Source organism: Chlamydomonas reinhardtii, chromosome 11 (genome assembly GCF_000002595.2).
Source record: "Chlamydomonas reinhardtii strain CC-503 cw92 mt+ chromosome 11, whole genome shotgun sequence".
NCBI classification, from domain to species: Eukaryota; Viridiplantae; Chlorophyta; class Chlorophyceae; order Chlamydomonadales; family Chlamydomonadaceae; genus Chlamydomonas; species Chlamydomonas reinhardtii.
Window position 1 is genome coordinate 2,559,718 of NC_057014.1, and position 22,073 is coordinate 2,581,790.

Sequence of the window (22,073 nt, forward strand, 5' to 3'; positions counted from 1 at the left end):
CTCGCAACGTAGGTTCGCGGTTACTTCACCGATGATCGCGCTGGCTGCTCATAGAGTTTGCTGCGCAGTCTCCACACTCCCGCCGCCCGGCCAGGTGCTAGCACCACACAGACAATATGCGACGCCACACCACACGCGATGCAGAGTTGTTGCGCACCTGCAATCAGGACCACACGTTGGCCTTGTTGGCCTCTCCCGACAGTCCCGAGTTCAGGCTGCCCACCCCCGATCCCCAAAATACCCACCCAGCAGTACCCTCCAAGCGTAGATCACACATTTGCATCTGTTACAGGAGAGATCTGCTGATGCAGTCATCAGCGGATGAGCTAGCGACACATGTACGACGGTACGAGACCCTTGACTTAGGTAGCGGCAAGCCAACCGCCAACCTTCATTAACCGCGTGCACATACATCTTGCGCCCCACCAGGCCTCATGGTTCAGCCCTCACCCCACAAGCCTGCAAATTGCGGGGCCTCTGCAGCACTGCTTCAATCAAGTCGAGCTTGAGGACACCACTCAGAATCCATCCCGCGAAACGGCAGGCCCCCTACGTGCGTGCCCAAACCCCAGGCGATCGCACCAGCCTTCCGCACACCTGCGCCGGCACTGCAAGCATCATTCCCTGCTAAACCCCCTCCTATGTCTCATCCTCCTATGTCTCATTCTCCGCAAACCAAGGGCCTCTTCGAGTGCTGTGCTAAGCTGCAGGGCAGGTTGCGGGTTGTGTCGGCTCATCAACGAAGCATGCTGGAACTCCGGCCACCGTTCGTCTTTCGCACAACCTTAGGCATCCAGAATGCAATGCGTAGCAGTACTTAACAGATGATTTTCTCTTTGCATTCATACTATTATATTATTTTAAGCTCATTCTTCGTCCGGAAATCGGTCCTGCACAGCAAAAATGTTTGCCGACAGGTGCTGACAGGCCGATAATGCGATCACTATATATTGCAGTTTAGAGTTTGCAGCTATTGCAATAATGGTTATGCGAGGCAGTTGAGCTTCAGCACTTTGTCACAAAAGGCAGCGCGAAATGGCATTCAATAATATCAGCAACACTGATACGTTCTGAATCAGTGTGCTACATAATAATCATCAATGCTATTGTGCGTTTTGACGCTCCTGAGGCGTAACGCAGCTTGCGACACGCCACACTGCGTGCCTGAATCCCTTGCCATGTCCCATCGTAGCTGCCATAGCCAGGTGCGCAGACCGACTACCGACGGCAACTCGGCTAGCATGCCAGCCAAGCCCATACATGCTACACAATGCCATAACAGGTCAAGCTGCGTGACCAAAGCTGGTACAGTGTACGCCACTCACCAACCCGCAATTAGCGCGCCCAGCCCAGTGCCTGCCCACCCTGTACAATTCCTGTGCCCTTTCGTACGACGACTCATTATGGCACAGAGGAAGGGATGTGATTGCTGGGTAGGTAAGCAGCCTCCAAAACAAAAGCGGTCAAAACAATTGTGGCGGCCCAAACGCCTACGAAGACTGAATCCGGAACCTTTCAGGCAAACAGTACCAGGAAGCGCATGGTGAAATGCACAAGCATACGGTAGCTGCACACAGAGCACTGGCAAAGACACTTTGATGTGTAGGAAGCTGCTGAACTGAGCTGGACAAGCCGTTATGGGCCGCAATCGCGAATGGAAAACCTGTGTGTAAAACAATGGTTGGACTCAGGTAAAACGCATGAGAAACCGCATCCACCACACCGCGCGGAACAGCATTTCTTTGGATTCATACAGATAGCAAGGTGGTAGGCATTGAGCGGCACTGAGAAAGGCAAGCAAGGTGGCTCACGCCCCATTCAGAGAACCCGTTCTTCACCGCGCACCCCCATTTACAACATAACTGCTTGCAAAAACGCGGCAGCAGTTTCCTAACAGCACTGCCTGCTGCTTAGACGCCACCACACGCGATACCACGCGCGTACCGCTTGTAACACACACATCAGCCGCACCCTTCAACCGCAACTATGCAAAACCTTGCCCTTCGCACAAACTATAGCCCTGTACCCATCCATACCCTTGCCCACCTACAGAACGCCTTGCGTAAATCCCCTTTGGGAACCCATCGAAGCAACACATGCAACGCCGGAGACCAAGCCCTGTACCTCCTCCCTTGGTAACTAACCCTGCAAAAAGCCACCCACAACTTTGGCTCTCTCTGTGCGGCCCTACCGCTGCTCTCCGCCGCAACAGAGCTTCAGCCGTGCTGTGCATGGCGCCCTGGCAACGCCGCGCTTTTGCCCCCGTCTGAGTGTCGGCTGCAACCGCACGCATGCATGCGGTGCGGCTTGGGCGAGCCCTCGCTCATGCCATGGCGCGCCGCGCACACCCCAGCCGCGCAGGCGCAAGCGAGCCCACAGCGGCCACGCCCGCATTCCAGCTCCTCGCCGCTCATTGCTGCTCCGTCCTGCTGCTGTGCCGGCGCAGTGCTTCCTGTCGTCGTCGTGTCCCTCCCGCGGCCCTGCCGTATGCGCCGCCGCCGCCGCGGCATGTATCTCTCCGCCACCGCCTCCCCTCACATCCCTTCATGCAGAGGTTTGTCGGGATGGCCGGCCTCAAGTGCTCACGTGCTCCGCCGCCTGTCTCACATGTTCATGAACAGGTTGGCCATGGTGGAGGACACGTTGAAGTACTCCTCGTCGTTGACGCCGTACAGCTGCTTGCACACCTCCAGAGCAGCAAAGTACTCGTTCATCTGTACGGCGCGCGTGGCATGTGTTACGGGTTGGCAGTGGCAGGCGGCGGCGGGCGGGTTGGAAACGGTGGGCGGGGGAGGCGGGCAGGCGGAGCGTTAGGGAGGTGTGAGGTTCTGCGTGATGCCAGTTTTGGTGCCCGTGGTGCACGCAGCGTAAGCCCTGCTCCCCAGGCGCCGCAAACCCACGGTGCCGTGTGCCCTGATCCCCTCCCCACCGCCACCCGCCTGCCTCACCTGTGCGGTGCCCTCCTTGCCGTCCGCCAGCACCATGGCCACAAAGTCCGCCACCTCCGCGGGCAGTCCCTGCAGGCGGGCGCGTTACAGTCATGACTAGTTAAGGAAGTGGTAGACGGTAGACAATCTTTGGGGGTGGCCAGATTAGGGCAGTGGGAACAAGGTAAGAGTAGCGGGGTTGGGGGGGGGGGGCACTAGGTAACAGGGGGCAGGGGGAAGGTCAGACGGGTTGTCAGGGTGTGTGGAGAGGGGGCTGTGGCGCCCCAGTAGCGCAAGAGCAGAAAACTTTGATCGCGTACTTGCAGCGAGCGGAGGGCAGCAAGGCGAGGGACTGGGCGCATGGCGAATGTCAGGATGTGGGATAGGACAGCCCAGTCAGGGCGGTGCACGCCATGTCCCGTACCGTATGCGGCAGGAGCCCCCGGGCGACGCAGCCCGCAGCCCAAGCCCCGGCCCCAGCCCCAGCCCGGCCCAGGGGCTATGCCGGCACACCCTTGGCTGGCACACCTGGCTGACGTATTTCTGGCTGTCCAGGCGCTCGCGCTCCTCGCCGCTGACGTGCGTGTGGAAGCACAGGCTCTTGAGCAGCTCCACGCGGTCGGCCACGGACAGGTCGGCCTTGGTGATCATGCTCTGGTGTAGAGGAGTGAGTTGGAAGGGGCCCAACGGCAAGGGAACGGCGCGGTCAGGAAGTCTGCATGGGATTGAAAGGAACGTGTCCTTCCTCGCCCCCGCTCCCATCAACCCCGCCCCCATCATCCCCGCTCTGCCGCCCCTCACCCCGCTCCCATCCCCGCTCTGCCGCCCCTCACCTGCAGCTGTCCGAAGCTGAGCTTGTGCCACAGCTGGTCCAGCCGCGGGCTCAGAGCCAGCACCATGGCTCCCAGCTTCTGAACAGCCGGGGAGCCCTGGGCCTGTGCGGCGACATGTGCAGCATTTGTTGGTTGGCGTTTCTACCGGGGCGCCATTGTGTGACGAGCATGGTTTGGGACTCTTTGGTGTTGCTTGGCTGGGACGGGCCGGCAACGTGTGTGCCGAACGCGGGTAGGCAAGAGCGTACGCATCACGAGCACGCCCCAGCATGTCAGACACCGCGTCACAGACTAGACTGTTCAAGCATCGTCACCGCCTGCCCCATAGGTCACGCTCTCCTCCTCGCTCTTTTGCGTTGGGATCGCTAGTATCTACCGCCCCCTCCCCCCCCCCCCACACACACACCTGCAGCGCGGCCAGAAGCTTGTCGCGGCCGGCACGAGCCAGCTTGGCGCACAGCTCGCATTCGCCGCCCTGTGATGCGAGCGCGGGTGAAAAATGAGGATGCTAAGACTTTGCTATTTGTGCGCAATTCAAATTCAGAATGCATGAATGCATAGGTTCCTTGTTCGGGCATTTGTGTTGTGATGTGTTGTTGTCCCAGGCCGCGGCAGGCCCTTCCCCGCGCCGAACCCCGCGCGCCCGACTCACCGCGCCCGCAGCCGCCCCGCCCGCGGCTTCCTCCTGCTTGACCTTGGCCCCGGCGGCGGCCTCCTCCGCGCCCACAGAGCCGTAAGAGTCCAGGCCGCCGGCCGCGCCCTGGTGCCCCTCGCCGTCGCCCTCGCCTCCGTCGGCGCCGCCGTTGTAGGCCTCCGCCTCGCCGTCGCCTTCGCCGTCGCCCCAGGCCTTGTCGTCGCCGTGGTCTCCCCAGTCGCCGCCGTCGCCGCCCGCGCCCTCGCTCTCCTGCGCCTGGGCGTGGCCGCCGGCGCCGTCCTCGCCGCCGTCACTGCCGCCGGCGGTGGTGTGCTGGCGCTTGTTGGCGCCGGCGCCGTCGGCATCGGCATCGTCGCCGCCGCCCGAGCCTGGCTCCGCGCTGCCCTCGCGCTCGCGCTTGCTGCCCACAGCGGGCGGGGCGCCGCCCTGCTGCTGGTCGCCCGCGCCGGGGGCGCCGGGGGCGCCGGGCTTGCCGCCGGCCTGGCGCTGCGCGGTGCCGCGGCCAAAGGCGCCCGCGGGGCGCTGGCGCAGCTCGTGTTGCCTGTCGAGGAACGGCAGGGAGGGCGACGGCAGCGGGTGCGTGCACGAAGGAGGTGGGGAGGTGGCTCCGTAGGCACGAAAGCAAGAGCGGAGAAGAAAGTATGTGAACGCTTTGGACATAGTGCCCTTGATGTCGCCCCCGTGAAGCGGCCTCGTTACGGAAACTTCACCGGCCCAAAGGTGGGGTTGTGTCGTAGAAGGGTGTGTGTGTCGTAAACCAGACATGTGCCCCTCCCTCGTACGGCCCAGGGCTCACCCGTGCGCAAAGGTGCACTTGTCACCGTACTGGCAGGTCTTGGTGCTCATCCAACGGTCGCACAGCCGCGTCTTGTGCATGGCATCACCGCCGGCGGCAGCAGCGCCGCCGGCAGCAGCGGGGGCCGCGCCCGCAGCAGGCGCGGCGCCGCCAGCAGCGGGGGGCGCGCCCGTACCGGCGGCCGGCGCAGCACCCTGCATTTTCGACAAATAGCATGCGGTGGGTGCGGCGACGTCACACGGGCTGGCGGATGCGTGATGGCTTTTATGAGGTTGGATGCAGCCCAGCCCAGCCCAGCCCAGCCAAGCCAAGCCAAGCCCGAACACACACGTGCGAAATCATCAGGTGAGCAGGCCGCGTGCACGCACCTTGTCACCGCCGGCGGCAGCGGCACCGCCCTGCGCCTGCTGGGCACCGGGCGGCACGTAGCGACCAGCCGGCACGGGGCGCAGCTCCGCTTGCCTGAGGGGTGCGGGGTTCGCACGGGGTGTTAGCCCAGGACACGTATACACACGCTACAGCAGCGGTGCACACCAGCTGCGCATCCTAACGCATCAGCGCTAGCACCTGTAACACTAGCACCAGCAGCAGCAACAGCACCGACACCAACGCGCCAGAGGCAGCCCGCACTCACGAGTGGGCGAAGGAGCACCGGTCGCCGTAGCGACACGTCTGCGCCCGCATGAACTCGTCACACATGCGCGTCTTGTGCATGATGCCGATCTTGGGCGGAGGCAGAGGGCCACCGCCGCCGGCAGGGCCCACGGGGCCGCCGCGGGGGCCGCCCGGGCCGCCCGGGCCGTTCATGTGCGGCGTACGCAGGTCGGCGTCCCCGTGCGCGTAGCGGCACGTGTCGCCGAAGGGGCAGTTGCCGTCCTTCCACCTGTGTGCGTTGGGACGGGCAAGGCGTGAGGACACCTTCTGCACTGCTGACAATCCAACTGTGCACGTGGTAACACACCTGCGACCTAGCAGCACCCGACATGCGCCCCCCCGCCCGTGCCCGCAGTACTGCGCCGACGCGGCCGGCCAGCCGCTGCACTACATCACACCACACACTCACTTGTTGCAGATGCGGGTCTTCCAGAAGCGGGTGCCCTCCGGCCCGTCGCCGCCGCCGCCCGGACCGTGTCCGTGTCCGCCCATCATGCCCGGCCGCGGCCCGCCGCCCATGCCACCTGGCCCGTGGCCGCCCGCCATCATCGCACCCATGGCGCCTGGCGGCCCGCCCATACCCATGCCGCCCATGCCCATGGGTCCGCCCATCCCCATGGGGCCGCCCATGGGTCCGCCCATGCCGGGTGCCCCCATAGCGCCGGGCATGCCCATCACGCCTGGGCCCGCCATGCCGCCAGGGCCGGCCATGCCGCCGGTCGCGGCCTGCGCGGCCATGCGCTGGAAGGCGGCCATGCGCATCGCGTATTGCTGCGGTCAGGAGTGGCAGGGGGGAGGAGGCGGAGAGGTGGTGGGAGGAGAGAGAGGTGGAAAAGGGATGAAGAGAGCGGTGCAGGGAGGCAAGGGTACGACGAGGTGTTGAGGGAAGGCGGCGCCGTGAGTGTTGGCGGCCGAAGCGCACGGTCCGCGGCACTGCTCTGGCGCAGCGCATAACACCAGCTCATCACCCGGTCTGCTATGAAATGCGCGCACACACGCACAACCCGCCCTGCCCCGGCCCCCGCACCTGCATGTACGCCTGCATTGCCGCCATGGCCTGGGGGTTGCTGGCCATCGCCTGCTGCCAATTGGCCATGTTGGCTGGGTTCATGCCCTGCTGCTGCAGCTGCTGCATCATCTGCTGCATGTTCTGCATCCCCGCGGCCCCGCCCGCGCCCTGCTGGCCGCCCATCATCGCCTGCATCGCGGCGGGCAGCGCGCCGGTCGCAGCACCGGCGGCCTGGCCTTGACCGGCCGCGTTGCCGCCGGCCGCGACCATGCCGCCGCCCATAGCGTTGTTGCCCATACCGCCCATGCCCTGCATAGCGCCCATGCCCATGCCGCCCATGCCCTGCATTCCTTGCATCATTCCGCCCTGCATGCCGGCCATCGCGTTGCCCTGCTGCTGGCCCGCTGGCTGCTGTTGCTGCTGCCCCATCTGGCCCATGCCTTGCATCTGATTGCCCATTTGACCGCCCATCTGGCCGCCCATTTGGCCGCCCATTTGGCCTTGCTGGGCATTCATTTGCCCTTGCTGACCGGCGCCCATCTGCCCCTGGCCCTGGCCCATCTGGCCCATCATCGCGTACGGATTGTTGAACATCGCTGCTTCGCCTCCTGTCGCCCCCAAGGGGCGCGTGAGCACGGTCGGGTCAAAGAGCGAGGATCGCGAGTTGAGGCAAAGAAGTGAAGCCTAGCAGCGGTGACCTACTATTGCAGTAACACACTATATGGTCAACACAGCAGGTTGCGACCTGATTGCTGGTGCAGCCGAAGTTCAGCGCCGAAGTTGCCATCGCATCCCCAATTGCGAGCCTCGTTGCAACGGAGCGCCTCGCAACGCGTTCCTCACTGTCAATTTACTTAACACCTCAAGAAAAAGCTGCGAAAGCCTTGGCTGGTCGTGGCGTGCCCAACCAAACCCGGCCTTGCGCGTCCGCAAGCCGTTCACCCACGGTCGTTATCGTGTAATACAGCCCGCCGCCGAGCTCACCTTCATCGCCTCTTCAGGCTGATAGCTGTGGGGGACCGGCCAACATCGTGCTGTGACCCACCACACTGTAACTCTGCTCGGGTGAGTGACCTGTGCCCGGTACGTGCGAAGGCCCAACCACGCATCCCAGGTCAGCAAGCCGGCCTAAGCCGAACGCAGTGAACATGGTGCTGAAGCTGATGTGCTTCGGGCACTCAATCAAATCCAATGTGCTTCAAGTGATGAAAGAGATAGGGGCGCGCAAACGGTACCGCACACTGCATCAATTGAAAGGGTCCGGAAGACAGCTGCTCTGGGACCCGCAGTGGCGCAGCGTCACAGCGTCTGGCAAGGTGTGCGGCGCTTATCACTGGGCAGCACGCCGCACAGTTGACCAGCTCATCCTTGCTTCCTGCTATCGGATTTACCTAAATCGCTGCAAGCCAACGGAATGGCGCCGGGGCTACGACATGCCACATGCCTGCACCCCAGTCGCGAAGGCAGTGTGCACGCGCAGGCCGTGTGCTTAGGTGATGACGTGGGAAGTGCATGACATGAGGGGGGTCAAGCCGCACGACATTAGGGGAGCATGGCGCCCAGCGCACACGGCACACAGCGGATCGCCGGTTCGCGTCAGCAGCAGCCGCCACGCCCACACCCAAGCAAACTTCGAAAGCAAAACGCCCATATTAGGCGGCAAACCACAGCGCCAGCGACAGGTAGCGGTCTGGCGGCAGTGTTCAACAGTTCAAGCTGGACAGCGAAGACAGCTGGCGGCCTGGTTGGAGGCGCACAGCTGCCAAGAACGCAGCCCAGCCCGCGTTGTCGTAAGCTGCCACACATGGTTTCGGCCTGTGTGCGTGTGTGTGTGTGTGTGTGTGTGTGTGTGTGTGTGTATGTGTGTGAAACAAAACGTGCGCGTGTGGCTGTGTGTGGATATGTAAGTGTAGCAACAGCTGCATGCACGCGCACGCATGTGCATTACTGCCGCACGCAAACTGGAAGGCCGAGGGAATGTGTGCAAGAATATCTGGTGCGGTCGCACGCACACACACTATGCAGTGCCAAGTGTACAGTATACAACAATCTGCGCATCAGTGATGCCGGCGCCAGTGGTGTCGTCGTGTCGACCACTCGACCCACTCCTAGTACGAGTAGCTCGGTCGGCGAGACTCGGTCAGCGAGATCCAGGCGTGGTCGGAACGCTTCAGAGTTCAGACATCGAAGGGAGTTCAGACATTGAAGGCGCGGGGCGGGGGTGCATGCAAGGTCCTGGCGGGCGTGCGCGAGCGCGGGCAGGAGGAGGCGCTTTGCGGGTGCTGCTGTCGTGCAGCGCCTTTGCGGAGCTTACATGAGATGGCAGTCGGTGCTTGGGCGCTGTGCTGCTTGGACCGGGGCTCGCGTTCGAAGCGGCAGAGGAGTGGCGGACTGGCGGACTGGCCAATGGCAATCGCTGCCGCGCCGGATGTGCACGTGGCCGGTTACAGGTGCTGCGGGTTGTTACCGACATGGCTTGAGACGGGCCCGAGGCTATGGAGGGTAGGCGGCCAAACGCTGACAGAAGCGAACGAGAGAGAGTGTGTGGTGGCCGCTGGCAGCTGCAAGGGCGGGCGCACCTGCGGCGTGACGAAGAGGCAAGCGGTCGTGGCCAAGGGCGGGCACGCCTGGCGGGCCCGTTCCGGGTTCCGGGAGTCCGGATGCCCATGTGGTCAGGACCAGGAGGTGCGTAAAGTGCCAGTCAATCAATAGGACTGGGTGGATAACTTTCGCTACCAGCGCAGTTTCGTCCCGTGATGGCGCAGGCGGAGATGGAGGATGGACGTATCCGCGCGGCGAGGAAGGGCTGAGTGGGCAGTGACGGTGGGAGACGGTGGATGATTGCATCAGTCAGACAGCCACGGAGTGAAAGCATGCAGCAACTGGCATAGCCGTTGCTGCCGGCTAATTGTCGCTGCTAGTGGCCTGGTGTGATGTCGCTGAGTCGTGTGGCGGAGTAACGAACCAACTGCCGCGTCAAGACCTATACCTGGGGCTGGGCTGGGTGGCGCGTCCATGCAACTTCAGCTCAATCACGGGGGCGTCAGCTGCCAGTGGCTCACACGCAGCCGCTGTACTTATTTCCTTGCTTCCAGTACTGTAGGCTGCGGTGCGACGACGTTGCGCCTTGCGTTGCGCTTCAGGGCGTAGCAAAGGGCTGCGTCTCACCGACTTCCCACTCAATTACATTAAGCGACAGTTCAGATATGAGACCAAGGCTCAACATCGCAGTAAATATGCCCCCACGTGGGGCCCGCACCCCTTCAAGTGTGTCCCGCGCACCGGGCACCAGCACCCCTGCCATGCACGACCATCGCACCCCACACATGCATACAGTTAACAAGAGCAAAAGTCAACGCTGCGTAAGAACCCCTGGACAGCAGTTGAGCCACTGACTGCCCACAAATGATTACCGGGATTGCGGTACAGAGAATTCAGTGCATTTTGTTACGGCATCTGTATCAGCCACCAACACTTCTTGAGCGTTCAAGGCCATGCGCCTCATAAGTCACATAACACACAGAAACGCCAGCCAAGTGAGAGCCCCGCGCTCTCACGCTTATCAGGTATATTTATCCACGTTGTCTAGATCCGCAACCGGCCTAGTTCATGTGGGCGCCAGCGCGCACCAGGCCCGTCTCCAACATTGGCAAGCCCACCCGCCCACTGCCCTCGCAGCAGATGCAGCTGTTGCAGATCACTTTCTCCCACCCCTCCCCAACGTACGGCACGATCATACCCCGACCCACGACCTCAACCTTGAAGCAAGCATTTCACTACCGTTGCAGCATGCTGTTTAGCCCACTGCCCGGCGAAGCGCCAGGCAGCTCCCCAATCGCCAGCTCCGCCACAGCCGCCACCGGGGCCGGCGCCTCCGCCGCATCCCGCAGCGGCAGCGGCGCCGCCGCCCCCGCCGCCCCGGGCCGGCGCGGCGACGCAAGCCGGTTCGACGTCAGCCGCGCCGCAGACGCTGGCGAGCGCGAGCCCCCGGCTGGCCCAGCCACGGCGACTGCTGCCGCTGACCCTGCGGCTGACGAGGACGCGGAGGGCCCGGCCAGGGTCGCCGAGGGGCCGCGCGCCACCAGCTGCGCCGCGCCCGCCGGCGGCGCCGCCACCACCGTGCCGTGCTGCGCCCCAGCCGCGCCAGCCGCCGCCGCCGCCGCCAGCGATGCTGACGTGGGCGCCGCCGCGCCGCCGCGGGCACCGCTCGCCATGGGCACCAGCACTGCGGGCGCGGGCTCCGCGGCGGTGGCGGACGAGGCCGCGCCCACCAAGCTCTCCGCCACGCCGGCCGCCTGCCGCCGCCGGCCCGAGCCCTGCCGGCCATTCGCCGACATGCCACGGCCGCTGGGCATCGCCGCGATCGTCGCGGGGTTGTGAGAGGCGCGGCGCGAAGCCACGATCCGCGCCGCAATGCTGCTGCTGTTGCCGTTGGCCGTTGCTGCGGCCTCGTCCGCAGCTGACACGACGCCGCCTGCGCCGATGGGAATCACCACCGCGCCGTCCACGCCCGCCGCCGCCGCCGGCTGCTGCGGCTGCTCCTCCTCGGGCAGAAGGGAGATGCGGCAGATGGGGCAGGTGTAGTGCGTCTGCAGCCACCTGTGGGGTTCGAGGTTTGAGGAGAAGCCAGCGGTGAGTGGATGACGAAACGTTTAGGGGCAGAGTGGGTGGCGAGTCGTGGACTGGTGGCAGCAGCGTCTTTCTGTCAAGGTGATGGAATGAACTCCCGCTTTGGAGCCGAGTATCCCGTATTATCGCTGCACCTTTACACAGTGCGCTGCACCATTCGCTGTCCCCTCCCCCTCCCCCTCCCCTCCCCTCCCCTCCCCTCCCCTCCCCTCCCCTCCCTCCCTCCTCACTTGTTGATGCAGGTGGAGTGGAAGTCGTGCTTGCAGGGCAGCTGCGTGATGCGCTCACCCTCCTCGTACTCGCACAGGCACACCGTGCACTGCGGCTCGTCGCCCTCCTCCTCCGACGCCTTCGCCGCCGCCGCCGACGACGTCGGCGTGCTGGCTGACCCAGCCGTGACCGTACCGCTCGCCGTGGCGCCCGGCGGCGGAGGGAAGCCAACCACCATTTGATTGTTCGTGGCGCCGTCGCCGGAGGCGGCGGCGGCAGCCGCCGCCATGGCCGCGACCGCGTCCACGCCGCCCTCGCCGGCACCACCCACGGGCACGGCCTGGCCGCGCGCGATCACGCCCAGCTCCACCGCGCCGCCGAGCACGTGCGGCGGCGGCGGCTGCTGCTGCTCCTGGAAGGCCTGCTGCTGCTCGTGCTCGCGCTGGTTGCGCGCCAGGTGCTCGCGCTCCGCCTTGGAGGCGGTGTACTGGTAGGAGTGGAAGCCGTCGATGATGTGGCCGGGAACGCCCTGCTGGCGAGGCGCCATGTGGGCTGCCGCCACGCGGCCGCCAGGGCCGCCCGGGCCGCCGGGGCCGCCGCCGGCGGGGTCGCCGGGGCCGCCGCGGGCGCGGAAGGGTCCCCAGCCGAAGCGCTGCACCAGGCGGCGGCAGAGCGTCATGAGCAGGCACAGGATGATGGAGGCGGTGACGCCCAGCACCACCGACATGTAGGGGTGCAGCCAGGTGCGGTTGGCGGCGGGCACGTACACCTGTGTGAGTGTGAGAGAGAGGGTGTGTGTGTGAGGAAAGCGTGGAGGGGGGTGGGGTAAGCAACTCGGCATCTTGTTGTTGTCCTGCACGCACGTGCCTACGTTGCTCCCATCACACGTGCCCAGTTCCCCGTCTCATCTCCTTCATCCCCCTTCAGCCCTTTATTTTGGGATAGGAATCCCCCCCCCCCCACACACACACATACCCACACACACCACCCTCTGTCCACTCACGCTGACGGTGAAGTCGTAGGGCGCCAGCCGCACGTACTCGCTGTTGTACACGCCCAGCACGTAGCTGTAGCCGGGCTTGAGGTCCGAGCCCTTCATCTGTAGCGGCTGCGGCGGGTTGCTGCGAGCCGCCAGCGAGTTGTAGAAGATCTGTGTGTGGTAGGGGTGGGGTTACATTCGTGATTATTAAAGAAGTGAAGGCGTAGCCAGGTGGGGTGGGGTTGGGGTGGGGGTGCGGGGGACTGTAGGACATCAAGCGAGCGGATGGCGGCAAGGCGAAGCATGCAGTCCGAGATCGACTGGGGCCCCTTGTGTCCAGGTGCGCCAGAGCTCCTTCCCGCGCCCCTTACGCCTCCTTGTAGCGCCCCATGCCTCGCGCACGGCGCACACTTAAAACCGCCATCCCTCCATCTACCGCCCGTTACCTGACGCCTCCCAAGAACCCTGCAAACCCGCACGCCCCGTCAGTCCCCACCTGCCAGCCCCGTCGGAAGGGGTCGTCGCTGTCCAGCTGCGCCTCCCGCGGGAAGGCGTGCTCGTCAATGGTGAGGAAGGCGTTGGCGTACGCGGTGGCGGGGTCCGTCGTCAAGTCCTTGGCGAACCACTGTGCGGAGCGGTAGGGGCAGGCGGGCGGTGAGGCAGGCAGGCGGTGAGGCAGGTGGTGAGGCGCAAGGTGGTGTCCGTGAGGAGGCATGAGCGAGGCAAGCGGTAGCAGCGGTAGCGACGGGGGCGGCGGGCAGAGTGGAGAGGAGGGGGCGGCGCATGTCGGCTCGGACACATACCCCCACCCACCACCCACCCACCCCGTTATCGCTTTCAACTGTCGCCTCCACCTGTGCTCCTACCTCTGGCGTGGCTTGGCTTGGTTTGGTTCCGTTTGGGCTAATACTTACAACACGCAGCCTGGTTTGGTTTAGTTTTGGGCCCAACCCCACACCCACACACGCACAAGCACGGCCTGCGCCTCCCCTGCACCCTCACCTGGATGGCCACGTCGTTGTTGCGGTAGTCGAACTTGCGCGGGTCGATCTGCAGCACGAAGAAGTACCACTGGCCCGGAACCAGGCTGCCGCGCCCGCCGTCGCCGCCGGTGCTGACCGACAGGTTGCGCAGCGTGCCCTCGCACATCGTGCCGCCCGCGTCTGTGTGGGCGGGCGCGGAGGGCAGAGGATCGGGGTTGAGGGATGGGGTTCCGGAATGGCCGGATGGGGTTCGGGGATGGGGTTCGGGCGTGGGGTGCAGACATGGGGTTCGGGCGTGGGGTGCAGGCATGGAGTTCGGGGATGGGGTTCCGGGATGGATATAGAGAGCACGGGTATGTGTTGAGCCCAAAGGAGGCTGCCACGCGCGGTTGACACCACCGCGCGGTCGCTCTGGCCTCGAACGACCTTTAGCTTCTGGTACTCGGTCATTCCAAGCTTTCGGAAAACCCAGGAACAACGAACCCCCACCCCCCGCGACTTCCCCTCCCCCCCCACCACCACCAGCATGCCCTGCCCTGCCCTGCTGGCTCACCTCCGCGGCAGGCGCACTGGAAGTCCGCGGGCTTGCCGGTGTTGCTGGGCAGCACGGGCAGCAGCGGCGGCGGCAGGGTGCCGCTGGCGGCCATGTTGGTGAGGTCCCAGGGGTCGTAGCAGGTGCCGCGGCCGAAGCAGTCGCCCGGGCACAGCGGCACGGCGCTGCCGCCGCCGCCCATGGTGCTGGGCAGCCGCCAGCGGGCCTGCGTGTGTGCAGTGGAAGGAAAGCAAATTGAAGTGATTGAGCAGACAGGAAGCAAGTAAAGCGTCCATATGCGCAATCAGTCCCGCCCCCCAAGATTGTCTACCGTCTACCACTTCCATTACTACCGTAATCATGAATGTACCCCCCCCCCCCCCACACACACACACCGCTCCATGCCCTTTGCCGTACCGACCCACACACAGTCTGCCACGCCTGCCACACACGCCCGCTTGCTCGCCCGCGTGCCACAGGCTTGCCACAAACTCCTTCCCCCTCTCTCTTTCCCCTCCCACCCCACACGCCACGCCCCGCCACGCACACGCCGCGCACACGCCACGCATACGCCACGCATACGCCACGCACGCGCCACGCACACGCCACGCCACGCACACGCCCCGCACACGCCCCGCACACGCCCCGCCCGTCTACGCACTCACCCGGATGGTCACGTTAGCTGTGCTGGCGATGAGCGCGGGGTCGCGGAAGCGCTGGTCGTTGTTGTAGACCGCCACGTAAAAGTCGGCGTAGCGGTTGCCGGCGCTGGAGAAGGGCGACGACTGCGTGGGGGAGCGAGAGCAGCAGGAGGGGTTGCGGGCTTCCTAAGCACGAGCTGCATGGCCGCATGGGCGCCAACACCGCAGCAGGTTAAAGTGGGCAACGGTACAAGGGGGTTGCTAAGCCTACGCTGAGGCAGCTGCCTGCTGTCTACCTCCATGATGATCCATCTTTGTACCCCCTCCCCCCACCCATCCAATCCCCCCCCCCACACACACAACACACACACACCTTTCCCCCCCCCTACCACTTCCTTAACTAATCATGAATGTAACCCCGCCTCCTCCCGGGGCGCCCACCTGGAACAGCTGCACGTCCCGGAACAGCTGGTAGTGGAAGTTCTGCTGCAGGAAGTAGGAGCGCAGGTCCGCGTACCGCGTGATGTCCGTGAACCATGGCAGCTGGTTGCTGCCCGACTGCGACTTGGGCATCACCACCAAGACCGGGTCGCCGCCGCCGTCACTGGCGCCGGGGAGGCCGCTGCCCGGCGCGCCGCCCACGCCGCCGCGGTTCAGCTCGACCAGCAGCGCGGGGTTGCCGAGCATGGAGGTGCCATCCGGCAGCGACACACGCAGCTGCCAGTAGGCCCACGCGCCCGGCTGCACGACCGCGGTGGCGACGCCGCCGTTGGCCAGAGCCGGCGCCGACGTCTGCGGAGAGCGGACGGAATGTTGGGATCGCAGGGTCGGCAATCGAACACACCGGGTAAAGGGCAACGAACGACCATGGCGTCAAACTGCATGTTACCAATTCTGTGATTCCGTATCTATCACGCCACGTACATGCGGTATGCACACGTATGCGCCATTCCGCCTCAGCGCCACCGACCCACCTGGCAGCCGTAGTCACCCCAGCCGTCCTCACACAGGCACACGCGGTTGAGCTCGGGAAGGTCCGTTATGCCCTGTAGCGTGTGTGTAGTTGAGTGTGTATGTTTGTGTGTTGTGCACGTGCAGGTGCACGGGCGTGGCGCGCAGCGGCGTCAAGGGAGGAGGGGAGCGAGCTCCGAGGCCATCGATGCGGAGCGGCGCATACCCCAGTCAGCTGCCAGGCACCCGCACCGGCGCCCCCGCATGCGGCTGCCCTCGCGACGCCTGCGCTACCCTCGCACGCTCTCACCTTGGGTGGCAGCGAGCAGGCGCCGCGGCCGCTGCAGGGCGGCTGCGCGAACAGCGGCGTGGGGCAGGGCGCCGCCGCCGCCGAGGGCAGGCAACTGACGCGGACGCGGTACCGCAGCACGGCGTTGCGCGGGTCCATGTCCATGTTGCCCACCGTCACGTACCTGAGTGTGTGTTATTGTGTGTGATTGTGTGTTATTGTGTGCATGGCGGTGTGTTATTGTGAGGCATGGCGGTTGGTGTGGCACGGGGGGCGGCAAGCGCACAATCGTAATGCCAGGGCATCAAACACGCACACGATCCGAAAAAGGCACAGCATGAGCAGCAGCACGGGCACAACACAACGAGGGGTCAGAGCGCGCCTCACACCGTGCCCCTTGCCGCCCCTCCTCCCCTCGCCTCCCTCCCTCCTCCCCCCGGCGCGCCCCACTCCGGTTCGGAAGCCTAGACTTTCGCCGGGTCTACAAACTGCAGCCCTCCGCTCCCGCTCCCGCTCTCGCTTCCGCTCGTCCCGCTTCCGCTCCCGCTTCCGCTCTCGCTGCCTCCCGCCACCCACCAGTTGCCGTTGCCGTTGCTGCTGCTGGTGGCGTTGGCCGGGACCACCACGCGGTGGTAGGGCCGCCAGTACGACTGCGCGTCGCCGTCCTGCAGCGTGCCGTTGCTGCCGCTCTGGGGCCGCGACGCGCGCGGCGGGGCGTAGTACACGCCGCCTCCCGAGTAAGTCACCTGTGGGCCGCCACCAGGCGGACAGGTGGAGAGGTGGACAGGTGGACATTTGGAGAGGTGGACATGCGTGAGAGCGTCAGGGCAGTGGCACGGGCGTGGGAAAGGGAGCATGGGTGCACGGGCGTGCGCATGCACGTTTTGCATCGCGGCATGCACCACGTGTGACAGCTGCTTAACTTGCACCCGTGTGCTGCGGCCGGCGCCGGGCGCCTGCCTGCGCGCTCCGCACATGTCGCTCACACACACACATACACTCGCCGTGCCGTGCGAGCTTGCAGGGGGCGTTCTCTGCCCAACCAGCGTCAGCTAGATGTCAATACTCCCCAGGCGCGCATCGTGTCCCCGCCCTCTTTTCCGTCCCTACGCCTTTCCTCTTAACGCTGGCTCGGTGCGGCGCGACGCCACAGGTTCCATTCCCAAAACCACCACCCACCCTCTCCACCTCCACCCCTTCCCTTCCTCCGCCAGACCCCCCCCCCCCGGCCGCTCGCTATGCTCAAATGGCACGTTCGCTGTACGGAATATTCGTACGGCGTGTTCGTCGTACGGCGGCACTCACGTTGGGCTGCGCGCCGCGGGCCACCAGGAAGTACACGTCCTCCAGCTGCCGCTGGTCGGGCCGGTCGGCCTTGTCCAGGCGCCAGAACTCAAAGAGCAGGTAGCCGGGCGTGCTGTGCGCGTACGGGGGAGGAGGGGAGGGGGAGGGAGTTGGTGGATTTGGGGGAGGGAGGAAGGAGGTACTAGGGCGAGAGGTGTTGGGGTGCAAGGGGCCACGGAGGGCGGAGCGGAGAGAGCATAGGTTGTAGTGCAGAGTCTGGCCTCTGTGGCTTTAGCGTGGGGCCCCACGCTGGCATAGCTCTATGCAGGCTTCAGGGGAATGCGCTGGAGCGGAAGAGGTGTGAGCGCTCCGGGCGAACGTCACGAGCGGGTAACTTCCGAGGCGTAGCAGACTCGTGTGGAGGGTTCGTTGACACGCAGTCGCGAAGCAGGCAATACAGTCGTCGCTCACCTCGCGTCCTGTGGCTCGCAGGATGCATCCTGCTCTATCACCTCTTTCGGCAGTGTCCAATAGTCGCACTGGAAGGTTGACAACGACGACGGCTCCACTGTGTCCGCTTGCGTCCCATTCAGCTGGCCCAAGATGGACTGCGTACCAGGGCGCCTCCGTGGCAAACATGACTGAGCTACTGTTGCCGTCAAAACTGCGGGGCCGGCGAAGAATAGCCCAGTAAAACGAAGCCCAGGAGGTTTGCCAGAGCATGTGCCCGACAGGTTACAGGCCACACGCGCGGGAGGGCAAGCCAGAGCCCGGCTCTTACCTGAAGCTAGCACAGATACCATAAGCGCAGCGTTCCACAGCTGCTGCCTCTGGCACGCCAGCGCCATGGCGAGGCGAAGTTGGCGTAAGCAATTGAACCTTGTCGCAGCTGGGCAAGAGACGACTGTGCTCGTATTCTATAATCAGACCTCCATCCTGGTCACTCAAGCGCAGGCTAGAGCACAAGGAAAGGCCCGGCTCAAGGAACGCTCTTGAACACCGTAAAAGCAAGTAGGAGAGCCCCACAGGCTGGAATGATGTCTAGCACGTCGCTTAGCCTCGTCTCCTGACAGACGACCCCAACCAAAAGCAAGTCGGGATTGTGGGAGCCTTTACGCCGTTTGGGTTCACTCGCGGTCTCCTGGACTTTATTCGGGGTCAGTGGGGTCTGTAAGTATATGACACTGCAAGTTTGTGAGGTGCTCTTACATTGGTCTTGGGGTTCAGGGCGAACACGCGTGCGGAGCCATCTACGATTGCGAGCCAGGCGAGGGCTGCGAGGCTGGCGAGGCTGCGTTTTCCAATACGCTCGTGCCCCCCTTCCCTCACCTCTTGCTCGCATCAACCTCAAATTACATCGTCTAATGTCTGGCACATCGGTAAGCAAGCAAAGCAAGGTGTGACGACGGACATGTTATGTGTGAGACATGCAGATACATACACACACGATCCTCCAAGAGTCACATTAACGAACGCCAATTGCGTCAGTCACCTGAGGCGAGCATACAATTATGTGATGACGCCCGCGGCATGGCCCGAAACCAGTCGCCCGACATGTCCACTCCCGCACGCAACATGACGTTGAAACGGAGGCTGCAAGGAGCGCGAGACAGCCCAGCCGCTCTGCCAGCCGTCAGCCCAGCCAAAGCCAAGCATGTCCATTGTTCCCCTGTGATAGCCTGGCATCACGCGATTCAAGTGCTTAAACGCGTGCTCAACCACCGCATGCCCGTCCTGTTTCGGAGTATGCCAGGACATGTGACCTTTCCGCAACGGCATAAATGCTCAGCCCTTTCCGTGCCTGCAGTGCCGGATGGTGCCAACAGCTGCATGCACTCGTACAGGTTCGGTTGTTCTGGAGCTGAGGCGGCGCCAAGGGCGGCGCATCCCGTTCAAGACAGCTAAAAGTGCTGTTAACATGCGAGCCAATTGCCAGTCCAATTTATGGGTTCGCTGCGCCCTTCTTTAGCACAACACCAAACCGCTCTAAAGTGCACTTGCTGCTTGTATCTAACTGGTGAGTGAAGTCGAGGTTGCATTTTCCAGCAATTCGGGCAAGGGTGGGCGTCGGGAGTCCGCGTATGGCGGTTATTGACGTCCTGTGCGAAACTGATGCAAACGCAGACCAGAGCGGTATGCCGCCAAGTGCCCACAGACACCGTGACCCCGGCAGCTGTGTAGCACTCGAGCTGTCGGGCAGTTGAGCACGTTGAGCAGGCCCCAGCATGTTACAAAGCGGCAGTGCGTCCGCCTGCACGCGGGTGCACAGTCAGCCCCGCACACTCCGACCGCAGGCAGCAGGGGCACGCCGCCGTCCCCTTACTTGTCCCCTCCTGTCCTGCATTGACAACGCTGCTGCTGTGCTTCAGTTCCCACCCGCTGTATGTGCTCATGGCTAGCGCGGGCGGGCAGCCCTGCCTCACAAGTCACAAGTAGCAACCGCGAGCAGCACAGTCGTCCGCTTCGGGTGTTCGGGTGTTCGGCACGACACACGGACACACGGACACAGCGGCGGCAGGCAGTTCCGTCCGTGGCGGCTGTTAGCATTGTAATCCTGTCGTCAGCACCCACACACAATCCAGAATCACGGAATGTGCGCGCACAGCCGCGCACGCACCTCCCATACGTGCGCATACATGTCGCCGGTTGAACTCCAGCACCATATGCTACACACGCCCCATTGCGGGTGAGGGAGCCTCATGGCCCCTCACTCCCCCACGCAATCCCACTCAAATCAGAATTCATAGCACGTTGTCACGTTCACGCCAGCAGCACTGCTTGCCGCGCCATGACACCATTGCTTGGCACGCCCCTGGACACCCCCCATTCATTGACGCCCACACGTCCGCGCCGATGCCCTTGCGTGCCGAAATCACGCGTCATGACATCCTTGAGAGGGGAAACCCTCCGCTCTATACACTGTAGTTCCTCGGCCCACATGTGTCACATTGGGCCCTCTTGGTACAAACTGGTTTGGCTCTAGCATACAACCCCTCCCTCTTCAGTCCTCCCAGTCCGCCAGCGACATCGACGTCCGGATGCCGCCCGCCCCCGGCCGCGCCCCACCCCCACTACTCCCACCCCCACCCCTCCTCCCTCCCCCCGCCCCACCTCCCCCACCTCCTGCCCCGCCTCCTGCCCCTCCCGCCCCCTCCGGCCCGCTCAGCCCTAGCCCCATGCCCCTGAGTACTGACGCGCCGCCCAGCACCCCGCCCTCCGCCGCCTCCTCGCCCGCGCCGCCGCCGCCTGTGCGCAGCCCGTCCTGCACCGCCGCCGCCACGCTGATCTCGCAGCTGTGTGTCCACACCGCCAGGCGCTGCATCAGGCCCAGCAGCCTGGGGGGTGGGAGGGAGGGAGGGAGGGAGGGAGGAAGGGAGGGAGAGAGGGAGGGAGGGAGGGAGGGAGGGAGGGAGGGCATAGGGAGGGAGGGTTGTAGATACCAGCACAAAGTAGACTACGCTTTGGCAACGGAGTGCGGAGGGCGGGAGGGAGGGCGGGAGGGAAGGAGGAAAGATTTGCGAGAGACTTCTGATATGGTTGACTACGAACGTATGAGGTTGGCTGGGGCATCTGACACTGGGCATCTGGTGAGGGCATGACGTGAGGACACCACGGGGCACGGCGGAACCCCCCGTGCGGTGTATATGTGTGTGTACGTGTGTGTGTGTGTGTGTGTGTGTGTGTGTGTGTGTGTGTGTGTGTGTGTACGTGTACGTGTGTGTGTGTGTGTGCAGAGCTGAAGGGGACGGTGGCGAATCAGCAGCCACACCACCACAGCGCAGTGCTGCCGCCAGTGTATGTCTGTGTGTGTGTGTGTGTGTATGTACGAGTGTGCGGTCTGTCGGCGTGCCTGCACACACGCCCCCGCCCCCTTCCCCCCAGCGCCACCTGCCACACACACATACACTTTCCCATGCGCACTTCCCGTTTCCATTTCGCTGATTCAACATACAGCGCGCCCCCCTCCTACGTACAGCGCCCTCTACCCCTCTAACCCCCTGACTTCGTGACTGGGTGGGCTTACTGGTGACGATGGGACCTTATCGTTGGGTCCGGGCACACACTCCCCCCTCCCAGCCCCCACTCGTTTTCGTTGGGTTTGGTTTAGTTTGGGCTGGTATTTACAAACCCACCCCACCCCTTAGCCTGGGTTAATTTGGTTTGGCTGGTACTTACAATCCCCTCTCCCCCAACCCCCCGTCCCCCCCCCCCCTCCGCGGACATCGGAAACGACGACTACTGTGTACCTTTGTACCTGGCTACGACTTCACCTCGTAAACTGAATGCATGTAATCCCCAAACCCCCCACCTGCTGTTGAGCCTGAAGCTGGCCAGCACCTCCTCCCTCAGCTCTGCAAGCACTGCCGGCACCGCCGCCGCCACACCCGAAAAGTAGTTGTACTTGGAGCTGGTCAGGCAGGAGCGCAGCCGCTGTGTGGGGATGGGGGAGGGGTGGGGGTGGGGTGGGGTTCCATGCATGTTAAATAAGACGAGAGGGCGTAGGACGTAGGGCGCGGGGGGGAGGGTGGATGGGGAGGGTGGGAGAGAGAAGGGTGTGGGGTTGTAAGTACCAGCCCAAACTAAACCAAACGGTCTGCCGCGCTATTGGCTTGGTCCTCGTGACCTCCCCTCCCCTACAACCGCCGCGCCCCCACCATCTGCACCCCACGCATGCACCCCCCCACACAGCCACACGCGGGG

At 64.1% G+C, this 22,073-nt stretch overlaps 3 protein-coding genes across 3 annotated transcripts; all 3 read right to left on the reverse strand.

The window, feature by feature from the left end:
- Positions 1-274: 274 nt before the first annotated feature.
- On the reverse strand, positions 275-7,717 carry CHLRE_11g476200v5 (uncharacterized protein). The gene is made up of 11 exons (XM_043067629.1): positions 6,893-7,717; positions 6,275-6,636; positions 5,846-6,094; positions 5,580-5,673; positions 5,212-5,405; positions 4,413-4,956; positions 4,167-4,235; positions 3,761-3,862; positions 3,456-3,581; positions 2,949-3,017; positions 275-2,714 (listed from the first exon to the last, which is right to left on the reverse strand). The coding sequence occupies exons 1-11, from the start codon at positions 7,466-7,468 to the stop codon at positions 2,604-2,606; spliced, it is 2,496 nt and encodes an 831-aa protein (XP_042919634.1). The 5' UTR covers positions 7,469-7,717; the 3' UTR covers positions 275-2,603.
- A 2,224-nt stretch (positions 7,718-9,941) lies between these two features.
- CHLRE_11g476250v5 (uncharacterized protein) lies at positions 9,942-18,547 on the reverse strand. Its single transcript, XM_043067630.1, has 14 exons — positions 18,154-18,547; positions 17,844-18,036; positions 17,394-17,505; positions 16,665-16,834; positions 16,110-16,272; positions 15,823-15,894; positions 15,290-15,640; positions 14,873-14,992; positions 14,229-14,433; positions 13,695-13,855; positions 13,189-13,317; positions 12,717-12,863; positions 11,734-12,482; positions 9,942-11,473 (listed from the first exon to the last, which is right to left on the reverse strand). The coding sequence occupies exons 1-14, from the start codon at positions 18,218-18,220 to the stop codon at positions 10,651-10,653; spliced, it is 3,462 nt and encodes a 1,153-aa protein (XP_042919635.1). The 5' UTR covers positions 18,221-18,547; the 3' UTR covers positions 9,942-10,650.
- Positions 18,548-19,588: 1,041 nt separating this feature from the next.
- On the reverse strand, positions 19,589-22,073 carry CHLRE_11g476300v5 (uncharacterized protein). The gene is made up of 3 exons (XM_043067631.1): positions 22,028-22,073; positions 21,682-21,803; positions 19,589-20,707 (listed from the first exon to the last, which is right to left on the reverse strand). Exons 1-3 carry the CDS (start codon positions 22,028-22,030, stop codon positions 20,374-20,376), a joined length of 459 nt encoding a protein of 152 aa, XP_042919636.1. The 5' UTR covers positions 22,031-22,073; the 3' UTR covers positions 19,589-20,373.

Excerpts from the sequence above, each read along its gene's own strand:
- CHLRE_11g476200v5 (XM_043067629.1), bottom strand. The coding sequence starts at position 7,468 with ATGTTCAACAATCCGTACGCGATGATGGGCCAGATGGGCCAGGGCCAG. Across the intron at positions 6,095-6,274 it reads AAGACCCGCATCTGCAACAA|GTGGAAGGACGGCAACTGCC; the intron begins GTGAGTGTGTGG and ends CAACGCACACAG. Across the intron at positions 5,406-5,579 it reads CTGCCGCCGGCGGTGACAAG|GGTGCTGCGCCGGCCGCCGG; the intron begins GTGCGTGCACGC and ends TCGAAAATGCAG.
- CHLRE_11g476300v5 (XM_043067631.1), bottom strand. Across the intron at positions 20,708-21,681 it reads AGCTTCAGGCTCAACAGCAG|GCTGCTGGGCCTGATGCAGC; the intron begins GTGGGGGGTTTG and ends CCCACCCCCCAG.
- CHLRE_11g476250v5 (XM_043067630.1), bottom strand. The coding sequence starts at position 18,220 with ATGGCGCTGGCGTGCCAGAGGCAGCAGCTGTGGAACGCTGCGCTTATG. Across the intron at positions 17,506-17,843 it reads TGCGAGCCACAGGACGCGAG|CACGCCCGGCTACCTGCTCT; the intron begins GTGAGCGACGAC and ends GTACGCGCACAG. Across the intron at positions 13,856-14,228 it reads CCAGTGCGCCTGCCGCGGAG|ACGCGGGCGGCACGATGTGC; the intron begins GTGAGCCAGCAG and ends CCGCCCACACAG.